At 48.2% G+C, this 25,189-nt stretch overlaps 10 protein-coding genes across 10 annotated transcripts; 5 read left to right on the plus strand and 5 right to left on the minus strand.

Moving 5' to 3' along the window:
* Window positions 1-649: 649 nt before the first annotated feature.
* On the plus strand, window positions 650-2,934 carry N7529_006444 (GABA permease GabA; the record flags this gene model as incomplete). The annotated part of the gene is made up of 14 exons (XM_057241971.1): window positions 650-735; window positions 803-836; window positions 895-964; window positions 1,032-1,273; window positions 1,328-1,442; window positions 1,494-1,572; window positions 1,625-1,659; window positions 1,712-1,740; window positions 1,790-1,847; window positions 1,901-2,102; window positions 2,155-2,232; window positions 2,292-2,568; window positions 2,625-2,703; window positions 2,765-2,934. The coding sequence occupies 14 exons, from the start codon at window positions 650-652 to the stop codon at window positions 2,932-2,934; spliced, it is 1,554 nt and encodes a 517-aa protein (XP_057097330.1).
* A 498-nt stretch (window positions 2,935-3,432) lies between these two features.
* Window positions 3,433-4,896, minus strand: N7529_006445 (questin oxidase family protein; the record flags this gene model as incomplete). The annotated part of the gene is made up of 4 exons (XM_057241972.1): window positions 3,433-4,202; window positions 4,268-4,395; window positions 4,461-4,606; window positions 4,690-4,896. The coding sequence occupies 4 exons, from the start codon at window positions 4,894-4,896 to the stop codon at window positions 3,433-3,435; spliced, it is 1,251 nt and encodes a 416-aa protein (XP_057097331.1).
* Window positions 4,897-5,261: 365 nt separating this feature from the next.
* Window positions 5,262-7,149, plus strand: N7529_006446 (HECT-type E3 ubiquitin transferase; the record flags this gene model as incomplete). Its single annotated transcript, XM_057241973.1, has 2 exons — window positions 5,262-5,987; window positions 6,514-7,149. The coding sequence occupies 2 exons, from the start codon at window positions 5,262-5,264 to the stop codon at window positions 7,147-7,149; spliced, it is 1,362 nt and encodes a 453-aa protein (XP_057097332.1).
* Window positions 7,150-7,309: 160 nt separating this feature from the next.
* On the minus strand, window positions 7,310-8,706 carry N7529_006447 (TauD/TfdA dioxygenase family protein; the record flags this gene model as incomplete). Its single annotated transcript, XM_057241974.1, has 5 exons — window positions 7,310-7,423; window positions 7,487-7,620; window positions 7,680-8,171; window positions 8,234-8,439; window positions 8,510-8,706. 5 exons carry the CDS (start codon window positions 8,704-8,706, stop codon window positions 7,310-7,312), a joined length of 1,143 nt encoding a protein of 380 aa, XP_057097333.1.
* A 1,414-nt stretch (window positions 8,707-10,120) lies between these two features.
* On the plus strand, window positions 10,121-11,995 carry N7529_006448 (putative transporter; the record flags this gene model as incomplete). Its single annotated transcript, XM_057241975.1, has 5 exons — window positions 10,121-10,381; window positions 10,429-11,598; window positions 11,655-11,773; window positions 11,827-11,910; window positions 11,971-11,995. The coding sequence occupies 5 exons, from the start codon at window positions 10,121-10,123 to the stop codon at window positions 11,993-11,995; spliced, it is 1,659 nt and encodes a 552-aa protein (XP_057097334.1).
* Window positions 11,996-15,770: 3,775 nt separating this feature from the next.
* On the minus strand, window positions 15,771-18,217 carry N7529_006449 (putative phosphoinositide-specific phospholipase C; the record flags this gene model as incomplete). The annotated part of the gene is made up of 4 exons (XM_057241976.1): window positions 15,771-15,936; window positions 16,300-16,900; window positions 16,956-17,718; window positions 17,810-18,217. The coding sequence occupies 4 exons, from the start codon at window positions 18,215-18,217 to the stop codon at window positions 15,771-15,773; spliced, it is 1,938 nt and encodes a 645-aa protein (XP_057097335.1).
* Window positions 18,218-18,934: 717 nt separating this feature from the next.
* On the plus strand, window positions 18,935-19,797 carry N7529_006450 (glutathione S-transferase family protein; the record flags this gene model as incomplete). Its single annotated transcript, XM_057241977.1, has 2 exons — window positions 18,935-19,022; window positions 19,049-19,797. The coding sequence occupies 2 exons, from the start codon at window positions 18,935-18,937 to the stop codon at window positions 19,795-19,797; spliced, it is 837 nt and encodes a 278-aa protein (XP_057097336.1).
* Window positions 19,798-20,067: 270 nt separating this feature from the next.
* On the minus strand, window positions 20,068-20,858 carry N7529_006451 (mitochondrial 54S ribosomal protein mL54; the record flags this gene model as incomplete). Its single annotated transcript, XM_057241978.1, has 2 exons — window positions 20,068-20,318; window positions 20,381-20,858. 2 exons carry the CDS (start codon window positions 20,856-20,858, stop codon window positions 20,068-20,070), a joined length of 729 nt encoding a protein of 242 aa, XP_057097337.1.
* A 785-nt stretch (window positions 20,859-21,643) lies between these two features.
* Window positions 21,644-22,954, minus strand: N7529_006452 (NAD-dependent epimerase/dehydratase family protein; the record flags this gene model as incomplete). The annotated part of the gene is made up of 1 exon (XM_057241979.1): window positions 21,644-22,954. The coding sequence occupies one exon, from the start codon at window positions 22,952-22,954 to the stop codon at window positions 21,644-21,646; it is 1,311 nt and encodes a 436-aa protein (XP_057097338.1).
* Window positions 22,955-23,729: 775 nt separating this feature from the next.
* Window positions 23,730-25,128, plus strand: N7529_006453 (spherulation-specific family 4 protein; the record flags this gene model as incomplete). Its single annotated transcript, XM_057241980.1, has 3 exons — window positions 23,730-23,959; window positions 24,162-24,519; window positions 24,808-25,128. The coding sequence occupies 3 exons, from the start codon at window positions 23,730-23,732 to the stop codon at window positions 25,126-25,128; spliced, it is 909 nt and encodes a 302-aa protein (XP_057097339.1).
* Window positions 25,129-25,189: the final 61 nt, after the last annotated feature.

Consider the following 25,189-nt stretch of genomic DNA (forward strand, 5'->3'; position numbering starts at 1 on the left):
CACAACCTAGATATCCTTGACATAGGCTGATTTGTCGCTGATAACAAGGTTTTGGTTGGCCCACAGCTCCACCTCGACCCAATTTCCTATCAGAGTTGTTGATATCGCTGCAATTCACCGCACCGGACAAAGTCCGTAAAAAGTTTGAACAGGGTGGCCAAGCCACCAAAAAATACAAATCTGGGTTCACTTACCACAATGCACTATATTCACGCATATATCCAGAACCCCCAAAGATCGTCCATTTCCCCCAGTTACATTTCCCCCGCAGTCAGCCATGTGGGTTTAGGGCCAACCAATCAGATACCAGGAATGGCATAAGCTCTAGGGATTTATCGGTCCGCGACTAGACCAAGCCCGACCGGATAACTGACTGTGATTGGTCTAACTCGCCGAATCGGTCCGCTCATCAAATCATGAACTCGGCCGCTTATCGGGTTTGCCGCTCCACTACCCCAAGTCGTTACCTAAAACCTGTGAGTACCTATCCCCGCGTGGAGGTGAACGGCCGTGGAGAGTATCGGAATAATTGGGAATGGAAAGTGATATTCGAAAATCTGTCGTCATGTTGTTTCCATCGCCTTCTTAATATGACCTTTTTCCTCCCTGTCTGACTTTTTTCCTTCTTCATCTCTTGTCAACAGACGTCATGGACAAGGACGAATACAACAATGATGATACTCAGCTGGCCCAGATGGGCCATAAGTCTGAACTCAAGCGGAATTACTCCTTAATGTATGTGCATTCGAAAATGTCGAGTCCCTGGATTTCCTGGATTATGCTAACTGGTATTTGTTCGCAGTTCCATGCTGGGTCTTGCTTTCGCCATTTTGAATGTACGTCACGCGATCGGCACTTCACCGAAGCGTAGAATCAACAACTGACATCAAACAGTCATGGACCGCTCTGTCGGCGAGTTTATCTCTGAGTCTGCCATCCGGAGGCAGTACCAGTGTCGTCTGGGGTATGCACACCTATCTTTCTCGGTTTTGAGGACCTCCAGCGCGCGATGCTAACAGGAGTCACTATAGGTCTTGTCACAGCAGGTATCTGTAATTTGTGCATGGCCACTTCTCTGGCCGAGTTCCTTTCTGCATACCCCACAGCCGGTGGTCAATACCATTGGGTCGCTGTGACTTCATGGAGACGCTACATGCCCATCCTGTCGTGGATTACCGGCTGGGTCAACTGCTCCGGCTGGGTTGCACTGGTCGCAACGGGTGGCTTGCTTGGCAGCCAGCTTATTCTCGGTGTCATCTCGCTGATGAACCCGGTAGGTCTTCCGCCTGCTGCATGTTCATGTACCTATGCTGACTTTTGAAACCAGGCGTACAATCCTCAGCGATGGCACCAATTTTTGATCTACCTCGCTTACAATATTGTTGCTTTCGTCGTCAACGCTCTGATGAACAACATCATGCCCTATGTCACCAAGGGTGCTTGTGAGTTCTTCCATTTCCTACTCCTTAGAGACTGCTGCTAATACTTCAAAGTCATCTGGTCTTTGACTGGCTTCGCCGTCATCTGTATCACTGTTCTTTCATGTGCTTCGCCGAACTACAACTCTGCAGAGTATGTCTATAGCTACCGTCGATTCAAGAAGCTTGTCAGCTGACAAACGCAGGTTCGTGTTTACCGATTTCATCAACACTACGGGATGTAAGTTTGTCTAGCCTCAATTGTCCACGTATCTAAAATTGACTTTATATAGGGCCTGATGGAGTTGCTTGGTTGCTCGGTGTATGTCGTGTGTTTCTAAACCCCACGAGCACTGCTAACATATTCACAGCTTTTGCAAGGAGGTCTCGGTGTTACTGGCTTCGACGGTGTTGCCCACATGATTGAAGGTGACTAGCACAACACTGAGTCTGACAAGGAAGTTGACGCTAACCACTTGTAGAAATTCCAAACCCCTCCGTTGAGGGACCCAAAATTATGATCGCCTGCGTTGGCATTGGTACCATCACTGGTACCATCTTTTTGGTCTGCCTGCTGTTCGTGGCTGGTGATATCAACAAAATCATTGAGTCGGCGGCAACTCCGCTGCTCGCAATCCTGAAGAACGCCACACAGAGCAACGCTGGCGCCATTTGCCTTTTGATGTAGGTTTCAGTGCTTGATTGTCGATTAGATGGTGTACTGACAGCCACCAAGCTTCCCCCTCGTCTGTGTCCTGTTTGCCGCGACAGCCATCATGACCACCAGCAGTCGTATGATCTATGCCTTCGCACGGTAGGTTTTCCCAGATATTCTGCTTTTCAAAAAGCATTAAAATACTGACAAACTCACAGTGACGGTGGTCTCCCTGCTTCCCCATTCTTCTCTCGCATTCACCCCAAGCTGAATGTCCCCTTGAACTCGCTTTACCTCAACCTGGCCCTTGTGACCATCTTCGGTTGCATCTTCCTGGGCTCCTCCAGCGCCTTCAACGCCATTGTGTCGGCATCAGTAGTGCTCCTGGACCTCTCATACGCGATGCCAATCGCAGTCAACTGTGCTCGAGGAAGAAGGATGCTTCCTGAGCGTTCTTTCAATTTGGCCCCGTGGTTTGGATGGACTATTAACCTTGTATGTCATCGCTTCACACATTCTTTTTGGGACCATTACTTATCGAAACCTCCCAGATTTCGTTGGCGTACATCGCCCTTACCACCATCCTCTTCCTCTTCCCCCCTTCAATTCCTGCCACTGGTAGCAGCATGAGTAAGTTGGGCCCTTTCGTATCCCATTTCCAGAAATAAAGCTAACCTGATGTTCATCATAGACTACTGTGTTGCTGCCTTTGGAATCGTCTTTATCATTTCCACCATCCAGTGGATTGTGGACGGGCGCAAGAACTTCGTTGGTCCTCGCATCGAGGTCGAAATCTTCACCGGAGAGGTTGGCCCCCAGCCGGAACAGCCAATTCCATTCGTGGAGCAGCATAAGCAGTAAAGCTCTACGTAACCTGAATAAATGTCTATCTTGTACTTGTTAGCGCAAAATATGAAATCCTTTTAAATAAAATCTTATCATGCGTTTCCTCAGATTGGCTGAATGAACCCGATAATATTCGAGAAGTTCTGTTGTAAGATTATCAAAAGGTTCTTAGTCTATTAGATCATGCTCGAGCTCAGAGTGAAGCTAAAGCCAAGGCCAATTTACAAAAAGGTGGGTCTGGAGGTGCCCGTGGCTCAGGTTGTTGCTTGTCTTTGCCAAGTCCTTGGTGCGTGATAGAAACCCTCGCTTTGCTTTTTGGATTCTACTACAAGGCCATTTGTGATCTCTAGGATAGGAATGAGGGTAGCTTGCATAGTGTACAGATTAGTAGGGTATGATAGGATTCAGACCACCTGACTGGCGATGGCCGTAAGATGATGCCGAAACGGTGTTTCTTTTTTCGTTAGATCGTAGATATTAAGAAGCTGAGTAGAAACATACAAGAAAAGGGGCCTATAGCTCAAACCCAACAAAATTGCCCCGCCACCCCTTAAAGTCAGTGACAAATTGGACAGCAGCTTTCAAGAAGAAGCTATCAGAGTCACCCCAGGTCTCACTCTGCTCCTTCAGTGCGCGCGTGGTCTTCACAAAACACACATCCGTTGAGAACTCACCCTTAACAGCTTGCCCGGCAACCCATTCCCAGCCCTTCCCTTGAAGATCGTACTTGTGAATTCGGTCCATGTTAATTTCAGGTCGAAGCTGCGCAATATAGATACCAATAGTGTTCAACCACCATTGCTGGAGAAGAGGAATTTGGAATTGGGCAGGGATGAAAGGGAGCATGACGCGGACGGCATGACTGGTTGCAAGTGTCATGGCAAAGAACCGATCGTAGTAACCGTTAGAGTCGACCGCAGCTGTGCCGACAAGCAATGCAACTGCAAGTTGTTGACTCTCGCGGAACTGCTCCGTGGGATTTTCGAGCTTCCATGCGTTCCAGTGATTAAGTAGCGCAGTGTTGCGGGATGTGAGAAGGGTTTCGAGGTTGTCACTCCCTGGTGTCGGGAAGAGGCCATTCAGGTCCTTATCTTTCCGAACTAGGGTCAAAATCTCAAACTGTGATTTGGATTCATAGGATGATCCCTGAGTTGACTGCTTTGAGTCTGCAAGGGTCTTGTAAATATCATTGTGGCATGTTGCTGCGAGACCAAGTGCTTCCATGCCAATCTCACGGCTGTTCATCTCAAAAGCGTACGCAAGGTGGATCAATGGAAGGCCAACTAAACGTGAAATTAGCCTGTGCACCAGTTGGGATTCGAATCCATGCTGAGATTGAAGGACATACGAGCCGCCATGATAGAATCGAACACGGGCGCATGGTCGTTGAACAAGTACTCGTCCACGACTTGCTTCCAGTCGTAGCCAAGGCGGACCAATTCATCCTCATAGAAGTCAACAAAAGCCCGATCAAATCTATACGGATGAACTTTGTGATTAGCGAGGATTTTTAGATGGATGAATGCTCTGATTAAACTCACTCTCGACGTCCTAAATGGCCTCGCCAGTCTTGTGTTGTGATTTCTGCAGGCGAGTCTTTCCACTTCAACACTTCTTTTACTTGGTCTTCATAGATCCGACCCAAGTCATTGGCATCTGCCCCTTGCAGGAAGGATGAGCTCAAAAGCTACAAACGTGTTAGTGTCGTGGTCTCGTAACCAAACTTTATGCATGAAACATTCCGACTGTGAATTGAATCGGGATACTTACATGTGCCATCTGATTTGGGAACTGTCGGCGATCAAACAGCCCGTTTTCTACATGGTTCAACTTCAATAGATGCTTTAACGCCCTGGCCGGCTTCTCATGAGCAGTCTCGGTTTCATGAACTTTGACCGGGGGCAGCTTGATAGCCTGGCGAGGTGCAAGTGAGAAAGGGTTGAACGACGGCAGCGAAGGCCACGAGATAGTCAGCATGGCGAATATGGATGAAAAAGATACACCTGGTGGTTTGGATGGGATTGTTGGGATTCGTCGCCTGAGGCAGAGTGCTGATATGACGTAATGGAGTCAGTTATCAATCTCTGCACGTGACAAATATGTTTGTGCTGTTTGCATTTCCAAAGCGCGAACATGGGACGTGGATAATCTGAGGTCAGTATTAATGAAATTCATCAATCTTCGGGTTCGGCATGTTGGCCTAGTGTTATTAACCAGGTCCTTGAACGGTCAAAACTCATCATTCCTTTCCTTTCGGAAACTTCAGTGCTTCAGATACATTCGCTGTTCCCCCTGTCTGTTCCAACCATACGGGAAGCACGCGCGTGTACACAGAACTCATGATGCAGGAGTTTGAAGTACCACTTTATCTCCATGCAGAGTTTCTGCCAAACATCCGTCAAATAACACTCTATGTTTCCCTTCCTAGGGGCGCGACATTTGACGGGGTCCGCCCAGATATCCAACTCTCACAGTCCAGAAAAGCCGTGACAGTTTCATTACCCAAACCCTTCGAAGATGTATCGGAGACAATTAAGCTCCCAGCGCGTGTTAGCGACGCGTCTCAACTCGCTCTCCAATCCAGCACAGGACCAGCACCAGAAGCTGGTGGAAAATCCTATGATTTTTCTTTCCGCATGCAAGTCGATGCCAACGATGAGGTGCTGGCGCCTCGAGATGAACTAATTGATGACTTTGTGCCCTGGACAGCAGAAGAAATGTCCCCTTTGACGCGGATTCGGTGTCGGTGGTGTGCTCAGAATTTCCTTAAACCTTCGTCGACATCAGATGATAATACTGATAAGACTCCTCCTCCCCAGGGGTGGATCTGGAAAGATCTACCCAGTGGCAACTGGGCTGAAATGATGGACTTTTGGCATTGCCATAAGCCAGATCCTCATGAAGGCCATGAGAAGGACCAGAAGGATTCTGCGCTTCAGATCGAAGAGCAAACGGCACAGACCAAGGGTTATGGTGCTGATAGTCAGGTCGTGGCTATACCTCGAACTGTGCTTGTGGATGTTGCCACTTTTCTACTTACTGAATCAGATTGCACAGGACTCGAAAAGGTAAGATCAATACCAGTGTTTTTTCCCCCTGTCATGACCTTTTGTTTTATTGTGGATCTCATCTGCCTTTGTTCTTCCATTTCCCCCAAACGGGCAACTTAGAAGGGGGCCACTCAGTTCTCAGTGGAGTGGTCTCCGATACTATTGCCCGAGATGAATTCGAACACCATTTTGTGTATCCGCAATTCGAGGCTGGGGCGGTATTCACATGAGTACATGATCACAGGCTTGAATGGTAGTCATCCTCTCTCTGCAGATGGATCTCGCCTTTAGGCTAGCGATAATGGACTTGCGTGAGCGGTCTTTTTCCTGTTTTGTGACGCAAAGTGTCCTCAATTTTCAGCGCCAGCTATTTGCATAGTGGAGCAGGCGTGATCATAAGAGGCACATAAAATCTTCACTACTCTCTGTTGTCAGAAAAATGTTTATATAACGCAAAGTTTGAATGCAATGTTCCACTATCCAATTCTACTTCCAGCCCTCGCATAGTCTCGACCTAGATGCTAACCAGCAATATTATCAATAGGGCAACGAAGAAGAACAAAAATCCAACATCGAAACCTCTGCGCAAAGAACACTGGACTGCACCAATTGCAGATCCATAATTGGCATGGAAGACCCTATCGCCAAGGGATGGCGACTCCTGAAAGCGAACGTCTCCTTAAACACCAACAAGGCTTCCGAATCAACCATACCAGAGTGGGAGCATCACCCAACAGAAACGATAGTCGCAGCTCAATTACTCGAATTGATCGAACGGGAAAGTGCTCGTCGATTTGTCGTTCACTGCGGTCAAAAGACCGGCCTCGTGGTAAGCACTCATCTCAATCCACCTATACCGAACCAACTGACAGTTTACGCACAGCTTTGGGTATTTAACCCCGACATGCGATACTCGAATTCCAGTGCTGGCCTTACTATAATGGCCCAGCATGCCATGAAAGTCTTCTATCAAGAATCCGCCGATGTGGACACTTTGCTCCATCCAGAGATCGGGAATCCGTCACCCTTGTCCGTCGAAGAATTGGAGTTGCCATCGATGATCTTCCAAGCGATGGCAAATGCTTTGACCAGCAGCAACTCGATGCTTCCGGTGTCCGCAAGGAGATTCAACGAGTGGCATGTTGGGCTGTTGAGTCGATTCACCCGTGGGAAAGCTTGAAACTTGATATGATGTTATGTATGTATTTGATGAGACTCTACATTCACCGCAATTGGATAAAGTGTGTATCATTTCATTTCTCTGAATTAAATTGTCGCTTATTGTAGATGCGATTCAATCCGGTTCATAAACTCATCGGGAATTGGAATTTGGGACTCGCTTAACCCTCGAAAGGTGTCTCGTAGGGAGCCTCAGCCTGAGGAGTGAGACGGGCGATGTGTCGGCGCTGACCATCTTCCCAGTCGAAAACAGCAGAGTGGCATGCGAGGCGGTTCTGCATAGACATTAGTACTTTTTGGTTTCCCACTTTTGGCAAAGACCGATTTTCGCGACTTACATCCCAAACAACGACGGTGTTAGGCTTCCAGCGGATACGAGCTTGAGTATCCTGCGAGAGGGCGATATGATCATACAAAAACTTGAGGAGATGGTCTGACTCCTCCTTCTTGTATCCAACGATGTAACGGGTGACTATTTCATACTTCGTGTTAATTTTCCATATATTTTCAGCCTGGATCAACAAAGCTTACACTGCGGGTTCACGTAGAGGGCCTTTTCACCGGTAACAGGGTGAGTGCGGACAATTGGGTGCTCGGAGGTAATGGGATCACGACGAGCAATGCCACCACCGTTCAAGCTAGCATTGATCTGTTCAAGGCCGGAGTGCACAGCCTTGAGCCCGTGAAGACGCTTCCGGAACTCAGGCGACAGACGCTTGTATGCCTGGACCATATCACCGAACAAGGTATCGCCACCGGTTGTTGGGCCATCCAGGACATACAAGAAGGTGGTGCCGGGAGGTTGCTTCTCGAAGGTTACGTCCGAGTGCCATGTGATAGTGTTGGTACGCTGCTCCAAGAACGTCTCGCCGGTGCGATCGTCGGCGCCGCGGAAGACCAGATGAATCTCGGGGAAGCCCTTGGGGGCTCCCGAGGTCTGGTGGATGTGGTGTCGGCCAAAGTATCCGGCGTAGTCGACGACCTCTTGAATGGGGCGGGACGCAAAATCTTGGTCACGGAAGGCTGCGTTTTTGTTAATTTCGTACTTTTTATCGGGAGTTGAAACAGTAATTTGTATAACGTACCCACAACTCGGCGCTGTGCAACGTAGAGAGCCAACTGATCCTTGCCCTTATCGGAGAGCTGACTTAGTTGCACGCCGTGGATCTCAGAGCCAATGAAAGGCGTGATGTGGTCAATCTTGGCCTGGTTCTTGGGCAGCAGGTCGGGGAAGGAGGCATCTGCATCTTTCCCGTGGTCGTAGTGCTGGAAAGGCTGTAGAGGGGGGTATCTGCAGGGAGTCAGTTTCTATAAATTCATTGAGGGAAGTGGAGCCGCATTAGGGTTGTGGAGATACGTACCTCTCTGTCTCATTGTCCCAGACGGGCAGGTACTCTGGATAGGAAGCCGGAGGCAGCTTATCTGTACCCTTGATCTCACGCTCCTTCTCGTATTTGTAGCCTATCAGGTTTTCCTTGTTGTGACCGGCATCTGACTTGAGTGAAGGCGCAACTGTTGGAGCCCGAAGGGCCAAGGTATCAGTAAGACCGGGAGCCATTGTGGTTTGATGAGATCAAGTCGATATTAGTTTATAACGAGGTGTATAACAGATGGAAAGAGAGATAAGAAGGTGATATGGGTGTTAATGTCTTTTATATTATGTGGTGGGAGATCGCATCATCTAAATCGCATCTTTGGGGTCCGCATCATTCTTATATATCACTTTCGGCACACTCAATCCGAACGTGAATTGCGCCATGTTTGCGGGGTCGGCAGGTTGTTTGATTCACTGCTAGGTCAGTGTTAAACTTTTTGTTATGACCATGGATAGGCGACAGAGCCGACGAGCCCGACTATGCGGGGTTATTATACCAGTATATCCTACAACCACGTATGAGAGCTCATATCGGCCGAGGGAGAATGGCGTGCGTCCAGTAAGAATGGACGTGATTTGCTGACGCGACTCTGTCTTTCAGATTGAGAAATTTCATTTTCATATGTAGTACGATAACTGTTGCCAATGTATGTGGTGATTTGACCGGCAATTGGTGTCAATTCTCCTGTTGATGGCGTGATAGATAACATTTAGAATGTGATTTTTCATTTTGAAATCTCCATGAACTTTCACGATTACTATTCAATGATCTACATATGTACATGAATATCTTGTTTTAATGGTGTTATTCTTCTGTACTTTATATGTAGTTTATGTGTAGTTCTATATTAACTGCATGTGGCTGGGTATAGCATACTTCAATGACGAGTAGTCAAAACGTGAGAATCACACTTGATAGCTACGTATAATGTTGCAGAGCTTCATGATATAAAATAATTAAAAAAGTCCAAATAGAAAGACATCGACCTTCCAGAAAAGAATTAAACATATTGTATACCGTGAAACTTGAATGGTGCATAGTGGAGTCCCAGCCCCTAGGTACCGAGAGTCGGTAGGGCCTTACTCGTCCAACCTAACGTCAATCGCTCGAGTTTTGCGTGATACAGCCAAGCCATATTTCAACTGGACAGAATCCTCGGATTTTTATCTTGTTTCAAACGCTAGGCCCTGATTGCATGGCACGCATTGCTTTCTCTGGCAGCATCCCGACATGCGCAATCAATAGGCTTAACTCCCACGAGTCGAGGCCTCCATAATTAAATCAAGCTTACGCCTCGATAGCCAAAAGACAAAAAGCCTTACCATGTGGATCCCAAACAGGTCGCAATTGGGACCCTCAATTGCCCATGCACATCTTGCTAAAATGGTTTCAAACCTTCCTATTCGCGACTATTTTCCTGCGGGCTTTAATACTCTGAAGGCTAACGCAAAGGCCCCGATGACGTGATACCAATATGATGGTGTCGTATCGTGTAGTTATCGCATCGTTCCCTTTATATGACTTAATTCCCATGCATCTTTAATCTCTTCTCACTTCTCCATCTGTGATCTGAACTCCGATCTCTGATCCTGCAAGATGGCGATCGAAGAAGTCAAGACCACTGGCTCCGATGCCCAAGGCACGGACTCAAAGCTTGAACCAAGAGTCTCCTCTGCAGACTCTTCATCATCGTCTACATATGACGGTCCTCGTGCATTGGTCAAGCAGACCGACTGTGCTTTTGACACTACTGAAGACCCGCGCTATTACAAACCCATCCCTGAATATGAAGGTGCTCATCGCTGGGACCCCGATTTTGAATGGACAGAAGACGAGGAAAAGGCCGTGGTCAGAAAGGTAAGAATAACTCAGCTTCTGTTAGATACAATCTAACTTGCCCGCAGATCGACTGGCGTGTGTGCACATTCGCCTGTGTGACTTTCTTTGCACTCCAGCTTGATCGAGGCAACATTGTCCAAGCTACATCAGATAACATGCTGGACGACCTTGGCATGAGCACTAACGACTATAATACTGGCCAAACAATTTTCTATCTGACTTTCCTGTTTGCCGAGCTCCCCTCGCAGCTTCTGTCGAAATGGTTCGGTCCCGACCGCTGGATTCCCGTCCAGATGGTGTCCTGGAGTATTATTGCCGCCTGCCAGGCATTTATCAAGAGCAAGAACGGCTTCTACGCGACTCGTGCTCTACTGGGTCTCCTTGAGGGTGGCTTTATTCCCGATACCATTCTCTTCCTGTCCTTCTGGTACAAATCCAAGGAGTTGCCTATCCGTCTGAGCTACTTCTGGGTTACATATGAAGCGACGTCAATCGTCAGCGCTTTCCTTGCTTTTGGCTTCCTGCATATTCGCATGTCGGACGGCACTGGAGGCTGGAGATACCTCTTCGCTCTGGAGGGAATGATCACTGGCTTGATTGGTATTATCGCTGCGATCTGGATGCCGCCCTCTCCTACGCAGACCGCGGGTCGGTTCCGTGGTAAGGATGGTTGGTTCAATGAGCGCGAGGAGAAAATCATGGTCAATCGTGTCCTGCGCGATGACCCTAGCAAGGGAACTATGCACAATCGTCAACCTGTTACTCCGAAGTTGCTCTGGCAGGCCTTGAAGGACTACGATATGTGGGTTATTTACCTTCTTGGTCTGACCTGGATGATCCCCAACACCCCTGCGACAGCATACATCAGTTTAGAATTGAAGTCCCTGGGTTTCAGCACTTTCCATACCAACCTTCTCACAATTCCAGCCTACGTCATCTTCATTATCAATCTCCTGATCTGGACCTGGGTCTCTGAGCGCTTCAATCAGCGGTTGCTGCTTGGTGTCGGCGCCGAACTCTGGGCGTTGGTCATGCTGATTGCCTTGGAGGTTCTTCCCGAGGATGCTAGTGCTTGGGCTCGCTGGGTGCTCCTCATCATGCTAATTGGTATGCCTTACGTGCATGCTATCATCGTTGCGATCACATCCCGAAATGCGGGCTCTGTGAGAACACGGACAGTTGCAAGTGCCGTCTACAATATGATGGTCCAGGCGAGTAACATCATCGGCAACAACGTACGTTTTCAGCCCAGCCGCTTGACACTCGACCGTTTGACTGACCGCCCTCTTAGGTTTACCGCACCGAAGACAAGCCATACTACCGCACTGGTAATAAGGTGCTTATTGGCCTTTCGGTGTGGAGTGCGTTTATATTTATTGTCGCCAAAATGTACTACGTGTGGCGCAACAAGTATGTTTGATCGGATAATCCCGTTGAAGGTCTATGCTAATAAATGACACCAGACAAAATGCCGCTGTCTGGGACAACATGTCCAGCGAAGAGCGAGAGCGATATGTGGCTGAGAACAAAGATCTCGGAAACAAGAGGTACGTTGCCCAGCCTTTCAGTGCCATGTGCCATGAGAACAAACACTAATATCCATCCAGAGTCGACTTCCGCTTCTTGCATTAAAGACATTTCAACTATACGGACTGCTTTCAAAGACCTTTTAGACCCCGTAGACCCCAAAACAAAAAATCTCGAACAGAGCTTTTCGATGAGCTGGGCTCATCCGATACCAATGCAACATATTGTTTAATTGGCATGGTCTTCTCACAGTAGTATTCTTAACCTAGTCATTCCTCTGCTACTCTCCAATCACATACTCACACCCCTCATCCCCGATCCAAACCTCATGGACCTTCCCAGCAGGAACATCAACCCTTTCCCCAACGCCAAAGGTTTCTTTTTTTGCCTGCCCATTGAGCATCGTAGAGTTATCTTCTGGGTAGCTGATTGTCAGAGAACCTCGGCGGACGAGGTGTGTCGTTAGGCCGGAATGGGTGTGCGGGGAATAGTAAGCGTTGCTGAAGAAGTCAGTACTTATATCTCTCGATCTGACTCCATTGTTTGGCCTTCATCTGGCTTGGAAATATATGAAGCATATGAAGCATATAGAAATTCAATTTTTCAGGAACTCTTATACAGACCTTCCATCTGTCCAGGTAAATATATGTTTAAAGCCCCACTGGCGAACCAGGCGTTCGCTCTCAGAGCGCGTGCCGATTGGATACTTTTCTGTCATTGTATGTCCTCGGCAGCAGATCCAGATTGAGAGATGTATATCGTGGAAGGTTTAACAAAATACAGAGCTGTTGTTAATGCAAGGTTCTGTGCAAAGTCAAAGGAAGCTATGATGTCAATATGCCACGAGGAAATGATTTATGTGGGGCTAATTATATGCGGGACAAAAGTACTTCATGGCCTCCATTCTTGGTACTTTGTTACTTTCTAGACGGGTTCGATAAGGTTTCCCTACGGTAAACGTGGGGGATGAAAGGTCGGCCCGATGAAATTTAGGCATAGAAAGTTCAGGGTTTCGCTAGGGTAAGTAGAATCAAGGTGAAGTAGCACACATCATTATATTTAATAAGTAATACTCAGGTATGAGAATAACAGGCAAAAATGTCGTATATCGTTGTAGAAAAAGTAAACGCAAAGACATCGTGAAACCCATTTTGCGCCCTTCGCTTGACTCCATAGTGAGCCTGAGTTTGGAATGTCGATTTTGCAGATGACCCAGTCCTTTCGTGCATGTTTGGGCGCATTGCAGAAATGCCCAGGAGTTGGTCGCTTTAAGTTTATGCGACAAATGATGTGACATAACCAAATCGAGCCGAAAGGTACATATGTAGACATATGCGGCTGCACACGGTACCAGAGAAGTAAGGATGAGCTTCACTGCATGAGATGCACAACAGCGCCTCGATCGACTTTCTCATGAAGGCCCACAAGGAGTGTGACACACATGGCAGCTCTTTCCTGGGATCACCCAGACTTCTTGCCCTTTGGCTGCACAAGTGGGGCATTTCACACCAGGCATCTAGATGAAGGGTCAGGATATGTCCGTTAAAGTATTACACAAGTACCACCTAAATCGAGAGAACTTACCAAGCTGATAACGGGGCTTGAGCACTTTGATGAGGAGGTCATTGTATATAGTGTGGCGATATGCAGGTATTTTGGTCAAAAGTCAAGAATGGTATATTGTGAATAGAGTTCTTTGCCGGTTAGAATGGACGTGATTGAATTCTTGAGCAGTATGGGGCCATGAAGAAGTCTGAAAACAGGAATCAGCGTCCTTATATATTGTAAGGCCTGGAAAGCAAGGAAAGAAATAGATCTATTTCACACGGCCCCGCGATCGCAGATTGGATCGTATGGACTAATCAGAGAGGCAAAAGGACAAGATGCGAAAGAAGAAAAGAAAAAATCGAAAAGAAAATGCACAAATAACTAAAACCCATTTTGAATAGAGTCTCGGTAGTTCCCGTTCAAAGAGAAACACTGGGATCATACACACCTTTGTTCCATATTTGATCGACCCAACGAGAAATAATAGATGGATCGCTGGCTTGTAAGGGCTCGGTTTCGTGCAGGGATCAGAGCCCAAAGAGGAAGAAGTCATCCATTGTTTTACGCCACGGGTCCACTGAGACCAATCATAGGGATATCTTCGGTACCTCCCGAACACTCCGGTCCTTAGGAGTTCGTGATGTTTGCTTGATTGAAGGATCAACAGCTTAGTTCAATAGAGAAAGTGTGATTGATATGCCTCGGTCAAACATATTGAGTCACCGAGTCGCGTGTTCCCCTTGCAAAAAAAGGGGAAAAGGGGAAAATGATGAAATTAGGGAAGGAATTTAGCAGTTGATGTATCAACCCCAGACCCAGGATAGGCTGAAGATGGATCCACTCGGTCGATCTCGGTGATGCTGATAGGTGTGATTCGTCAGTTGTTCTGGACATGGACCTTCTTTGCTTTTTTGACAAAAAGTCGATCTGACCCGATCATTGGCCAGATCATGCTACCTGTTTGTTGCTGTCACTTTCCTAAGGGATTAGTCTGCTCATGCATGCAAAATTCCATGATTGTTAATGCAATCCATGGATGCATCCATGAACCCCTCCGAAGCAAACCTCTGCCAAATGACAAATACTCCTTGTAAAAAGACAAGAAGTTCATTTGTATTCTCCTCTACGCTATTTGAGAGAGTTGTGGTGGATTTAAGCTGACGGGTTTCGAGGCCGTGACGATCCAGATCAAATAATAGACGTCTCACATTAGTGGCCCAAAAACCAGTCGATAATCTAAAGCCCTGTGAACAGCCTAAAAAAGACCCGGAGGATTAACCGATCAAGTGAACACTTTCATTTTCTTGTTCCCCACTGGTAACGTTGATCAATATGATGCATGTTGCTTGGCACGCTGATCGCTGTACTTGCCCAGTTCATATGCAATAAACAAGTGTCAGGTCTTAGAATTATGGCTCGCAGCATGCATGACTGTTGTTTTGGAAATCTCGAACATAAAAAGAAAAGTGGGCTATCCACGTTCTGACCTCGCCTTATTTCACCGCAGTTTGACACAATCCTCTTGTGTGATATCCCGTTCCCGTCATTCCCGTCACCGCCACTTAATTTATGAGTGGAGAGCTAGGGTTACTTCGTAGCGAGATCACGATATGTAGGCCCTTCTGCTTGAGCACATATAATGTACCACCGAGATCATACAACGACGTGGCATGAGTGATGTGCATGTCATTGCAGCTCGTACTCCGTACTTCCCAGAGCAATGATTCTAGAGAGGATTCGTGACACACGCGAAATAAGCAAAATAAGCAAAATACACGTTTGACAGTTTGAATGAGACATGCTCCGCTCATATCTCGGTGCTAATTTTCATACTCAGACAACCTCGGAAGGAAATCAGGCACATGTTATCGGGTTCTACTCGATCGTTGACTGATAAGAAAAGGTACTGTTGACAACAAAGTAGTTCCAATGCCGAAATTCCAATGTCCCTGTGTAACGACCCCCTAGGTTCAGATCCGCACGATGACTGGCGCGATTGCATGTCACAATCGTGATCGATGAACTATAGCAGGTCACTTGTGGTAGTGAAGTGTGATACAGTAGAATTAGTCTCGGAACTGTTAGATTAATCAGAGGCTTTGCTGTAACCTTGAAACCCTTCATCACCCACAGGGGCAATCTGGTGTACGACATGCTGCCTGAATGCCCAAGTAACCAGATTGTTGGTAAACGCACTCTACACTCTAGAACGCACTCGGCTCTCGGCTATCTGTCAAAATATAGTAACATGTCACATCCATGATACATCACACCGCACCGCTACTGACAACTAACACATCTACGATTCAGTTTCGTAATAGCATGGAACCCCCTAACTGATTTGCTTCACAACGTTAACCAGCAAAACACCCCCCGTCTTTTCACCGGAGCAGTCATGAAGGTGGACCAGCCGATATCCCTCGCGCAGCCGGTCAAGTCGGATGCAAGCCCATGCAGCCAACGGATCCCGACCGATCTCGTCATCCTTGATCTTGAACCTAGAGACGCAAACACGGTTAGTGGCTTGCAGAAACCTCAAATGTGCATAGCATAATCAAGAAGAAACAGGAAACTAAACACTAGCGTGCGGAAAGGCGGGGAGAATTGAGGAAAAGGCTACAAGCCGCCCTAGCCATAATGGCCACACCAGACCAAGAAGGGGGAATCCCGAAAGAAGCAAATATCGCGCCCGGTCATTAGCTTAACGCTTCTGGGTGTCTGCATATTCTCTGGCGGGTATCACAATGCAGGGTGATGCTTGCATTAGCGCAAACGAGGTTGGATATAGAAATGCAAACAAAATGCAGCACTGGGGATCAAAGCACGGAGTAAGGGAGAAGGATAACCAAGTAAGCACTGACCTTAGGAAACTAAGCTCCTCCACGATCCCAGTCACGGTCGGGAATTCCAATTTCTGACCCTCAAAGTCCGGGTTTCGTCCCGCAGAACTCTTCGTGCACCGCTTGTAGCTACTCTTCTCTGTATCAGAGCTTGCGTCATCCTGATCCGGCGAAACCTCGCCCTCCGGCTCTTCAACGTGCAGCTGGCAGTTCACGTAGGGGTGAAATCCCTTTTCGCTGTGATCGCCTTGTGGCAGAGACAGATCCTGCGCGGCGTATATTTCGAGCGAGAGAGTCAGACTCCGGCGCTGGATGATATCTGTCGGGGCCTCGCTGCTGCGATAACCGGAGGGTTTCAGTCGCCAGCCGTGCGATCCAACAAACATCCCGTGGTTGAGCATCATGCCTTTATCTAGGTTTTGCCAGTTCAGGGCGACTAGCTGGGCGCCCCGGCGCCAGTAGAAGGTTGGGTCGAGGTTCGAGGAAGTCACTCGGAATGCGAAGGGGTAGATGCGCATTAGAGAAGAGCGGTTGTGCTCGAACAAGGCGTCACGATGGTTCACGTGGGCTTCTCGCGCTGACTTTTCGGAGAGCGAGAATACATGGACAGGTACCTTTGCCTCTGTTCAAAAATGAGTATGGTTCTATACTCAGTTATAATGACAATCCATACTTACCTGGTTGATCAAAATGGCTGAAATGATATGCTCGAGTATACACAGCCAAGTCAGCCAAAGCCCCGAGGACCTTTGACGGCTTCGGCGGCTGCTGTCCCGGGGGTTTATCCTCGGAGTTCTGCGGTGTCAAGGCCTCTGTCGATTCAATCTTCTCATCGCCACCACTGAGAGGAAGGCCCTTGGTCTTGATAAGGATTTTTCCTTTCAAGTCAGCGAGCGAGGGAAGTTTTCCCTCAGCCTGTTGGGTTTCGATGAGCATTCCCTTCCATGCCTCCTGCATGATATCGACCATCATCTGCTGTTGCTCAAGACAGGCATGAACCTCTAAACTGATTACCACTGGAAGATCACTAGCAACAAAGGCACTGTCGCGGATCGCAAAGCAGATTTCGCGGAACGTAGCTCCCTTGGTGAGTGTGTGACCATGCAGCACACGAGGTTCAGCTCGAATAGGCATATGGCTGGTAGCGGTCTCCTCCTGGCTATCTTGCTTTGGCGACTTCGCCGATTTGCGACGTAGGACCGATTCTAATTTGGCCTCCAATTTGGATGCGACCGATTCTTTTGGTCCTTTGGCAGGCTTTTCCTGACCAGATCTCCTTGAACCGACTTTTTCCTTAAGCTTGCTTCCCATGGACTTGCCATGTTCAGCCTCTGAATCGCTGCTGCTGTCGCTGCTTAATTCACCGTCGCTGGAGTCGGGGGTTTCTAGCTCCCCATCCCATACATCTATCTCAACAGACCTGCAGCCCCGGAGAAGGACCTGCCCATGTATCAGTATGTTCTGATATGATGAGTGGCGGGCTATAATACTATCGAGAATAGATGGCGCAGCCTTCAGGTAATTTACTCACCGAGGTATAGGCACTCGCAGCAGCATCGCTATACAGCTGATTTCCTGTCAAATAGGTATTGTGACTTGACGAAATGAAGTAGTCCGAAAGCGGGGCTGAGATATCTAGGCCTGGTTCAGGTGCCATGGCACAGGAGTTTGCATCTTTCATGTACGTACGGAAGGCATCCACAGACGCCAGGACGTCGACGGGTTTCTCGCCGGTCACAACCGCGGTAGCAGGATCATGCTGGATCTCTTTCAGGAAATAATCTGTTGTCGGAGCAGATGCACCAAGAGACTTGTAGATCTTCTGGATATGGTTGTCGAGAATTGAGTGGAATGTGTCCACAGTGTGTAATGTGCCCTTGGGTGATTCGTGGAGGGCCAGGTGTTTGGCGCGGTCCACGAGAGCTTCGACTTTCTCCATTTTTTCTTCTTGAGTCAGTCAATACTGTATCATCGGCCTATGGTGAGAAATGCAACTTCTTACTTGACTGGCGGTAAATGGAGGGGTTGGCTGAGCTTACTGGTAGAGGTCCACCTGTGCCCCGCTAGATAGTTTCAGGGGAGTTGAGGCAGTCTATTCGATATCCGACACAACATACAACGCAGTGAGCTGGGGGATAAGGATAAAAGATATTACCATGCAGTGGAACAAATCGTCAAGTGACCCGTATGCCCAGACTTATCACTGCCAGCGTGTCTCCGCACATCACTTGGCGGAACTGCTGATATAAACCTGAGATAAACTTCTATTTCAATATGAATCTATACATTGTTTCCTTGAAATGGATCATAAATTATTGATCACGTACTTATCGATATTCTTGACTATCGACTCGCAGATACATAGTGTTAGTCCTTATGCCCGTACGGCTTCAAATGAACATTCCAATACGAGCATCCAGTTTAATCATTCATATCTACCAATATATACGCCAACCAGAACACTTGAATTCTTTTGCAAAGACGGCCCAGGCAGGATTCCAGCTGATAAATCAATACTTAAGTAAGTAGATATGCCCCGCTCCGTCAGCAAGACTCATAAGCCTCGTCAACATTTCACCCCATTGTATTTGACTCATCTGCCTTGAGAACCGAAGTGCAAAATATAACTATTTACTATTCCAAACTAAACATAGTCATGGCTGAATCAAACCCGATTCATTTTTTTGACCTGTTGTCTGACCTGCCAGGTATGGGACCACCCGAAGCTATATATAAGTGCAACTGTAAGCCAACTATTAATCACCCACAGGTCCCGAAAAGTCAGGGTCACCAAACACCCTCAGAACCAGAATGGTCCTCAACTTCAAGGGAATCCCCTATACTCAAAGCTGGGTCTCATACCCGGACATTGCGCCTCTGCTCAAGGCCCATGACGTGCCACCCGGCAATTCAGCAATACCATATACCCTACCGGCAATCAGCCACAAAGGCTCGATCACAAGCAACGTAGATGGAGTCCTGATGGACTCCGAGCCGATCGCCCTGTACATTGACAAGCTGTACCCGTCGCCGCCGCTCTTTCCATCCGGCGACGCCAGCTACTCGCTCGTAATCGCTGTGCAAAAGATCCTGGCCCTGATGTCGCCGAGCATCCGGCAGCTGATCGTCCCCATTGTTCCGAGTAGACTGGATGCGCGTGGGCGTGAGTATTTTATCCGAACGCGCTCTGAAGCCTTCGGGAAGCCGCTTTCTGAGGTCAGACCTACCGATGAGGGGGAACTGCTTGCTTTGTGGCAGGTCATTGAGAAGGAGACGCAGACGCTCATCAAGATGCTGAAAGGGAAAGAGGGGAAGAAGGGTCCGTTTTTTGAGGGTGAGAAGGCTGGATATGCGGATATCATTTTTGCGTCGATTTTGGCATTCTTCCACCGTGTTGATCGAAGCAGCTTTGACAAAATTATTGTTTTGGGGGAAGGTGAGTTCAAAGCTCTTTATGATGCTTGCCTGCCATGGCTGGAGGGACAGGGAGAGGAGAGAGATTGGCCAATCCCCCAATAGGCTGTCAGGTCGATCAGCAATATGAACGTGCTTGTTTTCGGAATTGTGTTCGGTTCGGATGCTGCACGATGACCTGAAAATTTAAAGAAGTATCATTTGATATATAGCACAATAGAAAAAAAGCAATCAATGTAATAATACATCCCGGGTGCCGCAAAGGACCCGGTCTATTCAATATTCAATGCAATGTAGAGGTGGTTCTCGTTCCGGAACAGCCCCAAGAAATACAATCGCTTCCACGAGTTCCACTCAAAAATACATGTCACGAGCTTAGAGACCACGCAGGAAGTTGGATTCCTTGATGGTCTTCCGTCTGGCATCGCGCGCACTCTTGATGACCTCCGAGCGCTGCTCGAAGCCGCCAGTGGCATCGGCCATGGCGTCCGCGGGGGTTCCGTCGCGGTTGTAGGATGCGGGGGTGATATCGTGCGAGTGGTGGTGAGCAGGGATCTTAGCAGCCAAGGGGCCAGTGCGGGCGGCCAGCTTCTTCTCGTAGCGCTTCCTTTGCTTCTTGTTCAAGGCTGTAACGGGGTTAGCTTTCCATTGCCACCGATGAGAAATTAAATATAAAGATAAGACTTACTGCTCGGGTCAACACCACCCGTCTTTGTTTTAGAATCCTTGGATGAATCACCCAAGAGACCCCACAGCCATTCGGGGTACTCGGAGTCCTCCTTGGCGAAGACTTCCGGCTTGTTCTTGAAGTAGTTGAGTCCGTTCAATTTGGTGCCCGCGGGGCAGCTGCTTGGTTCACGCACGGCGGTGGGTTTTTTAGATTCTGCGGGATTGACATCGACGTGGACGCCTTCGGGGGTACTCAAAGGTTGAGAAACGCCCGGGGTAGCGGAGGAGATAGCAGACGGGGTTGAAATGTCGCCGATCGTGGGTTGGCGGGGAGCAGGGGGTGAAGGAGCAGCAGCTACGGAAGCATTGTTGTCACTGCTGTATGACCGGAATTGACTGCGAGCCAAGGGAAGCTGACGCGCGGATGCTGAGGCCGTTCGCGTTATGGGCTGGGTGAACCGGGAGAGCATCGTCGTGCGGCAACTTCTGCAGATCATTGTGGCGGGTTATGAGCACAAAAGGCGGTATTTGGAGACAGGGCGGGATGGGAAAGCTATATCGAATACCCTGGACGATGTTAGAGCCCAATTGCGTGGATGATATGTTGAGATTATCGCGTTGACAAAGCTATCGCAAAAAAATGCCTGGCCGGCCAGATTTGATGCCAAGACGGAGATCACGTGGTCACCAATAAGGTACAACGTAGCACAACCTTCTCTCATACTCCGTAGGAATGAGTTATTCTAGCCTCGAGAAATGTTGCACATTAGAGAGCCATATAGCCAGACTTTCGGTAAACAATGACAGCCTTTTATCCCATGGACCTTGTCTGAGTAAGTTGTTGTATAGTGAGATCACGTGATGTGATTTGTGTGATGCCTCAGGTGTTAAGACTGGGGTCTGTTTCTCCGCACCAGCCAACATCCAATGTTGACAAAGGGCATTGTGTGATCATCGTTTAACCTTCCAAGATCCTACAACTATTGAGATATACAAATGACAGGATTCATAATAAGAAACTTTTGTTCAATTCATATCCAGCGGAAAAAGAACTATATAGATGACTGTACACCCAGGCTTGAATACAAGACCTGACTGGGAAAGCTCACAAGCGACGCAACTCGAACCGAAATGCTAATGCTAAACAGGAAACACAAAATCATTATACCGAAACACATGCTTCCAAAGCGCCTTCGTTCCGGGGAGCAGGTATATTAGGAACAGGCGAACAAAAGACAAACAACAATCGTCAGATGACGAGACCGACAAGAGCAAGACTTTGTCATGAGGACAAACCACTGACGTCCAAAAAGTTGCAGATATCCTGGCATGCGTCCTTCAGGCTTTTTTGTGTCTTCCACTGAAGCTCTTCGGTCGACCGGTCAACAACCGCAACGCAGGCTCCCACGTCACCTTCCCGACGCGGCGCCGCCCGTCGAGGAATGGGCTTCTCGATAACAGACTCCATGGTGGTGACCACGTCCATAACGGAGTTTCCCTTGCCAGTTCCCAAGTTGAATGTGCGGAAATTCTCAGACAGCTTGCCCTCGTTGGCCGAGCTGAGGGCGGCGATGTGGCCACGAGCCAGATCGCTAACGTGAATGAAGTCACGGACAGCGGTACCATCCTCGGTTTCCCAGTCTGTTCCGAACATTGAAAGCTCGGAATATTGACCTGTCATGACCTTGACGACGACCGGGAGCAGATTCGTTGGAGCCTGTCGCGGGTCCTCACCCAAAAGGCCGGACGAATCGCAGCCAACGGGGTTGAAATAGCGAAGAGCAACAATGGTCCACTCGGCATCTGATGCAGCCAAGTCCGCCAAGATGGTTTCGCACATCCATTTTGTGCGTCCGTACGGATTGGTGATTCCGGTACATCCTGGCTGCATGGCTTGCTTCGCGCCGGCGTGGTCTGTGTACACTTCTTCCTTGTGCACGCAGAGCTCTTCCTTCAAAGGCAAACCTGAAGTTGCAAGAGTGCCGTATACGGTGGCAGAGGACGAGAAGATAAAAGTCTTGATACCGAAGTCCCCGAGAGTTGTGGCAAAGTCAACAAGACCGCTGACGTTGTTGGAGTAATACTTTAGTGGCTTGCGAATGCTCTCTTCGACGGCTTTATAAGCCGCAAAGTGGATGACTCCACCAATTCTGGACTTTGCAGTTCCCCATCGAGACGGCAACCGGTACTCCTCGAGGAGCGGCTGAAGAGCTTTGGTGTCACGGTAATCGTGAGCATGCAAACGCAGAGACGGCATCTTGGTGCCATTTTCCTCGTGGTGCTTCTTTGCCAGGAGGCTAATGCGGTCGAAAACAACCTCGAATGAGTTGCTGAGGTTGTCGATCACAATGACATTGTAGTTGGCCTTCAGCAGCTCCAATGTGGTGTGACTTCCAATGAAGCCGAGGCCGCCAGTCACTAGAATGTGGCTTTCGGAAGGGAGCCTGCGCAACAGTTCGCCGATATTGTCGAATGGGTCTCCGACCTCTGTTGCCGGCGTCTCCAGGACACTCGGAGTTTCGAGCGGGCTGCCGACACTGGACCGTTGAGGGCTGTCGGCTCTCGAAGAGGGAGTTGAAGTGGGAATAACCATGGTGACGAAGTGGATCTATAACGCACGCTCGCTTTGTTATACCACCACTATAGACAAAGAATGAAAATGTTCTAAGTTTTCTGCTCACAACGGAGATGTCTTGAGTGCTTCAGTGGGCCCATAACCAAGGTTTTATACAAAACAAGCGAGGTACCAGCGTTGCCTCACTCGGATTCTCCGTTCCAGTTCATCTATTATGCCATCATAGTTGGACGAATGAGGCCTCGGCACAGTCCCCACCGGCAAAAAAGGAAAAGGAAGAAAACAAAAGGTACGAGCATAAGCGGGAATAAAAAAAGAACAAAGAGAGCGTAATGAAAGGGGGCGAACACAAGCAGAACTGGAACAGAACCATCGGGCAGGGGTGGGCCAGCCGTGGCTGGGCCTTGGGATATCATTCTGTGCATCCAAATGCCCTAAGTGCATCCACCTGGCGGTACGTCAGGGCCTCAGCTCGAGCTAATCGACCACAAAATAATCCAAATAAATGACATTATTGTATTTTTTCTTTCTTCTTTCTATTTTTTTCTACGTCTCATCCAAGACCCTTTCTGCATAGGGTCGAGACCCGCCCCGGATCTATTTCGGCCGTGTTGGGACACTAAGTCTTGGAAGTTGTTCGAAGTTGTTGTTCGCCTGGTGAAACTCGTTCCGATCTGTTATTTGATTTTTCTTTTTTTTTTAGTTTGCCTCTGTCCAAATTTAAGGCATATTTACTAGCATTCTCGAATCCACTTTCTGTTCATTTTCAAATCTCTTTCTCAGTAAATTCAATATGTCCGAAACCCCCGAAAAACACGTGAGCAAGCGCGGATGTCTTAAGTCGAAGCGCTCTCGTTTTCTCTTGGCAGCTGTTGTTCTCATTGTGATTATTGCTGCCGTTGTTCCCTCCGTGGTCGTCACAACTCTCCGGAAGAAGAATAACAGCATGGGTCCAAAAGCGAAGGTTTTCGTTCCACTCTATGTGTACCCTGCTCCTGAGGCGTGGTCTCCGCTTGAAAACGTGTATGTCTAAACCCTTTTCGCCCACCTCAAACCCCCCCATCTTCCCCAGTTTCGCTCTCCCCGATGCTATTCTATACTAGGCGGCCGGTAGCCCGCCACATACATGGGGTGGTGCTGCACCGTTCGCGCGCCAAACCATCAGGGATTGAAATAAAAAGGAATGAAACAAAAACCATGAAAATACAGCTGCTAAACGCCACAGGATTTCTGCCCACCCTGATGTGAACTTTACCGTCGTAATCAATCCAGGAAGCGGGCCAGGGCCTAACGCCCTTCCAGATGCCAATTACACTCGTGAAATCCCGAAGCTCACTGCTTACGAAAACGTCCGTCTTTTGGGTTATGTTCATACTTCGTACGCAAAACGCAATGTTTCTGCTGTTCGCAAGGATATTCAGACTTACGCTGACTGGCCGACCAATTCTTCTAACCCCAACCTGGCTGTTCGCGGAATCTTCTTTGATGAAACCCCCCAGCAATATGATGCTCAAACCTTCAGTTATTTGGAAGGGCTGACGGACTTCGTCAAGGACCTCGAGGGTCTTGGTCCTGATCAATTTGTAAGTGCCATTATTTCGACACTGTTTTTTTTTCATTTTTACTTTACCATCATTCATACAATACGACCCCTGTCTCCCATCGCCCATATTCTATACGCCTGTTTCAATGTTTCGTTTTTACCCTTTGTTTACCGTGATTCTTTATTGTCCATGAATTTCGGAAACCACTCGCTACCTGTCACTCTATAACCTTCCATCTCAATAACCCATATTTTACACCTGCATCACATCCCCTTCCCCTTCAGGGATACATAGGCGAATTCCATCAAACTAACGCGAGGCTATCAGGTCGTCCACAATCCCGGTGCTGTTCCCGATTCCCGGTACCTGTCAACAGCTGATTCGACGGTTGTCTTTGAAGCTGCTTACAACACTTTCCAAGAACGTCAGGGCGCCAAGCTATTCACTGGCATTTCGGACAGCAATCGTACCCAACTGTGTGCCATCGTGCACTCCGTGCCTGATGACATTGAGGGCAAGTCGCTTCGCGGCCTCGTGAAAGAGGTACGTAAGGTGGCCGATGAGGTGTACATCACTCATCTTAGCACGAACTACTATGCCTCCTTCGGGGACAAGTGGACCGAGTTCGTCGATTTGATGGCCGCTTGAGATTTCCTTTTTTTGTCTTATTGCATATTACTTTGGCATAACATACTGCGAGACTAATTGC

Source organism: Penicillium soppii, assembly GCF_028829465.1.
Source record: "Penicillium soppii strain IBT 18220 chromosome Unknown utg000005l, whole genome shotgun sequence".
NCBI classification, from domain to species: domain Eukaryota; kingdom Fungi; phylum Ascomycota; class Eurotiomycetes; order Eurotiales; family Aspergillaceae; genus Penicillium; species Penicillium soppii.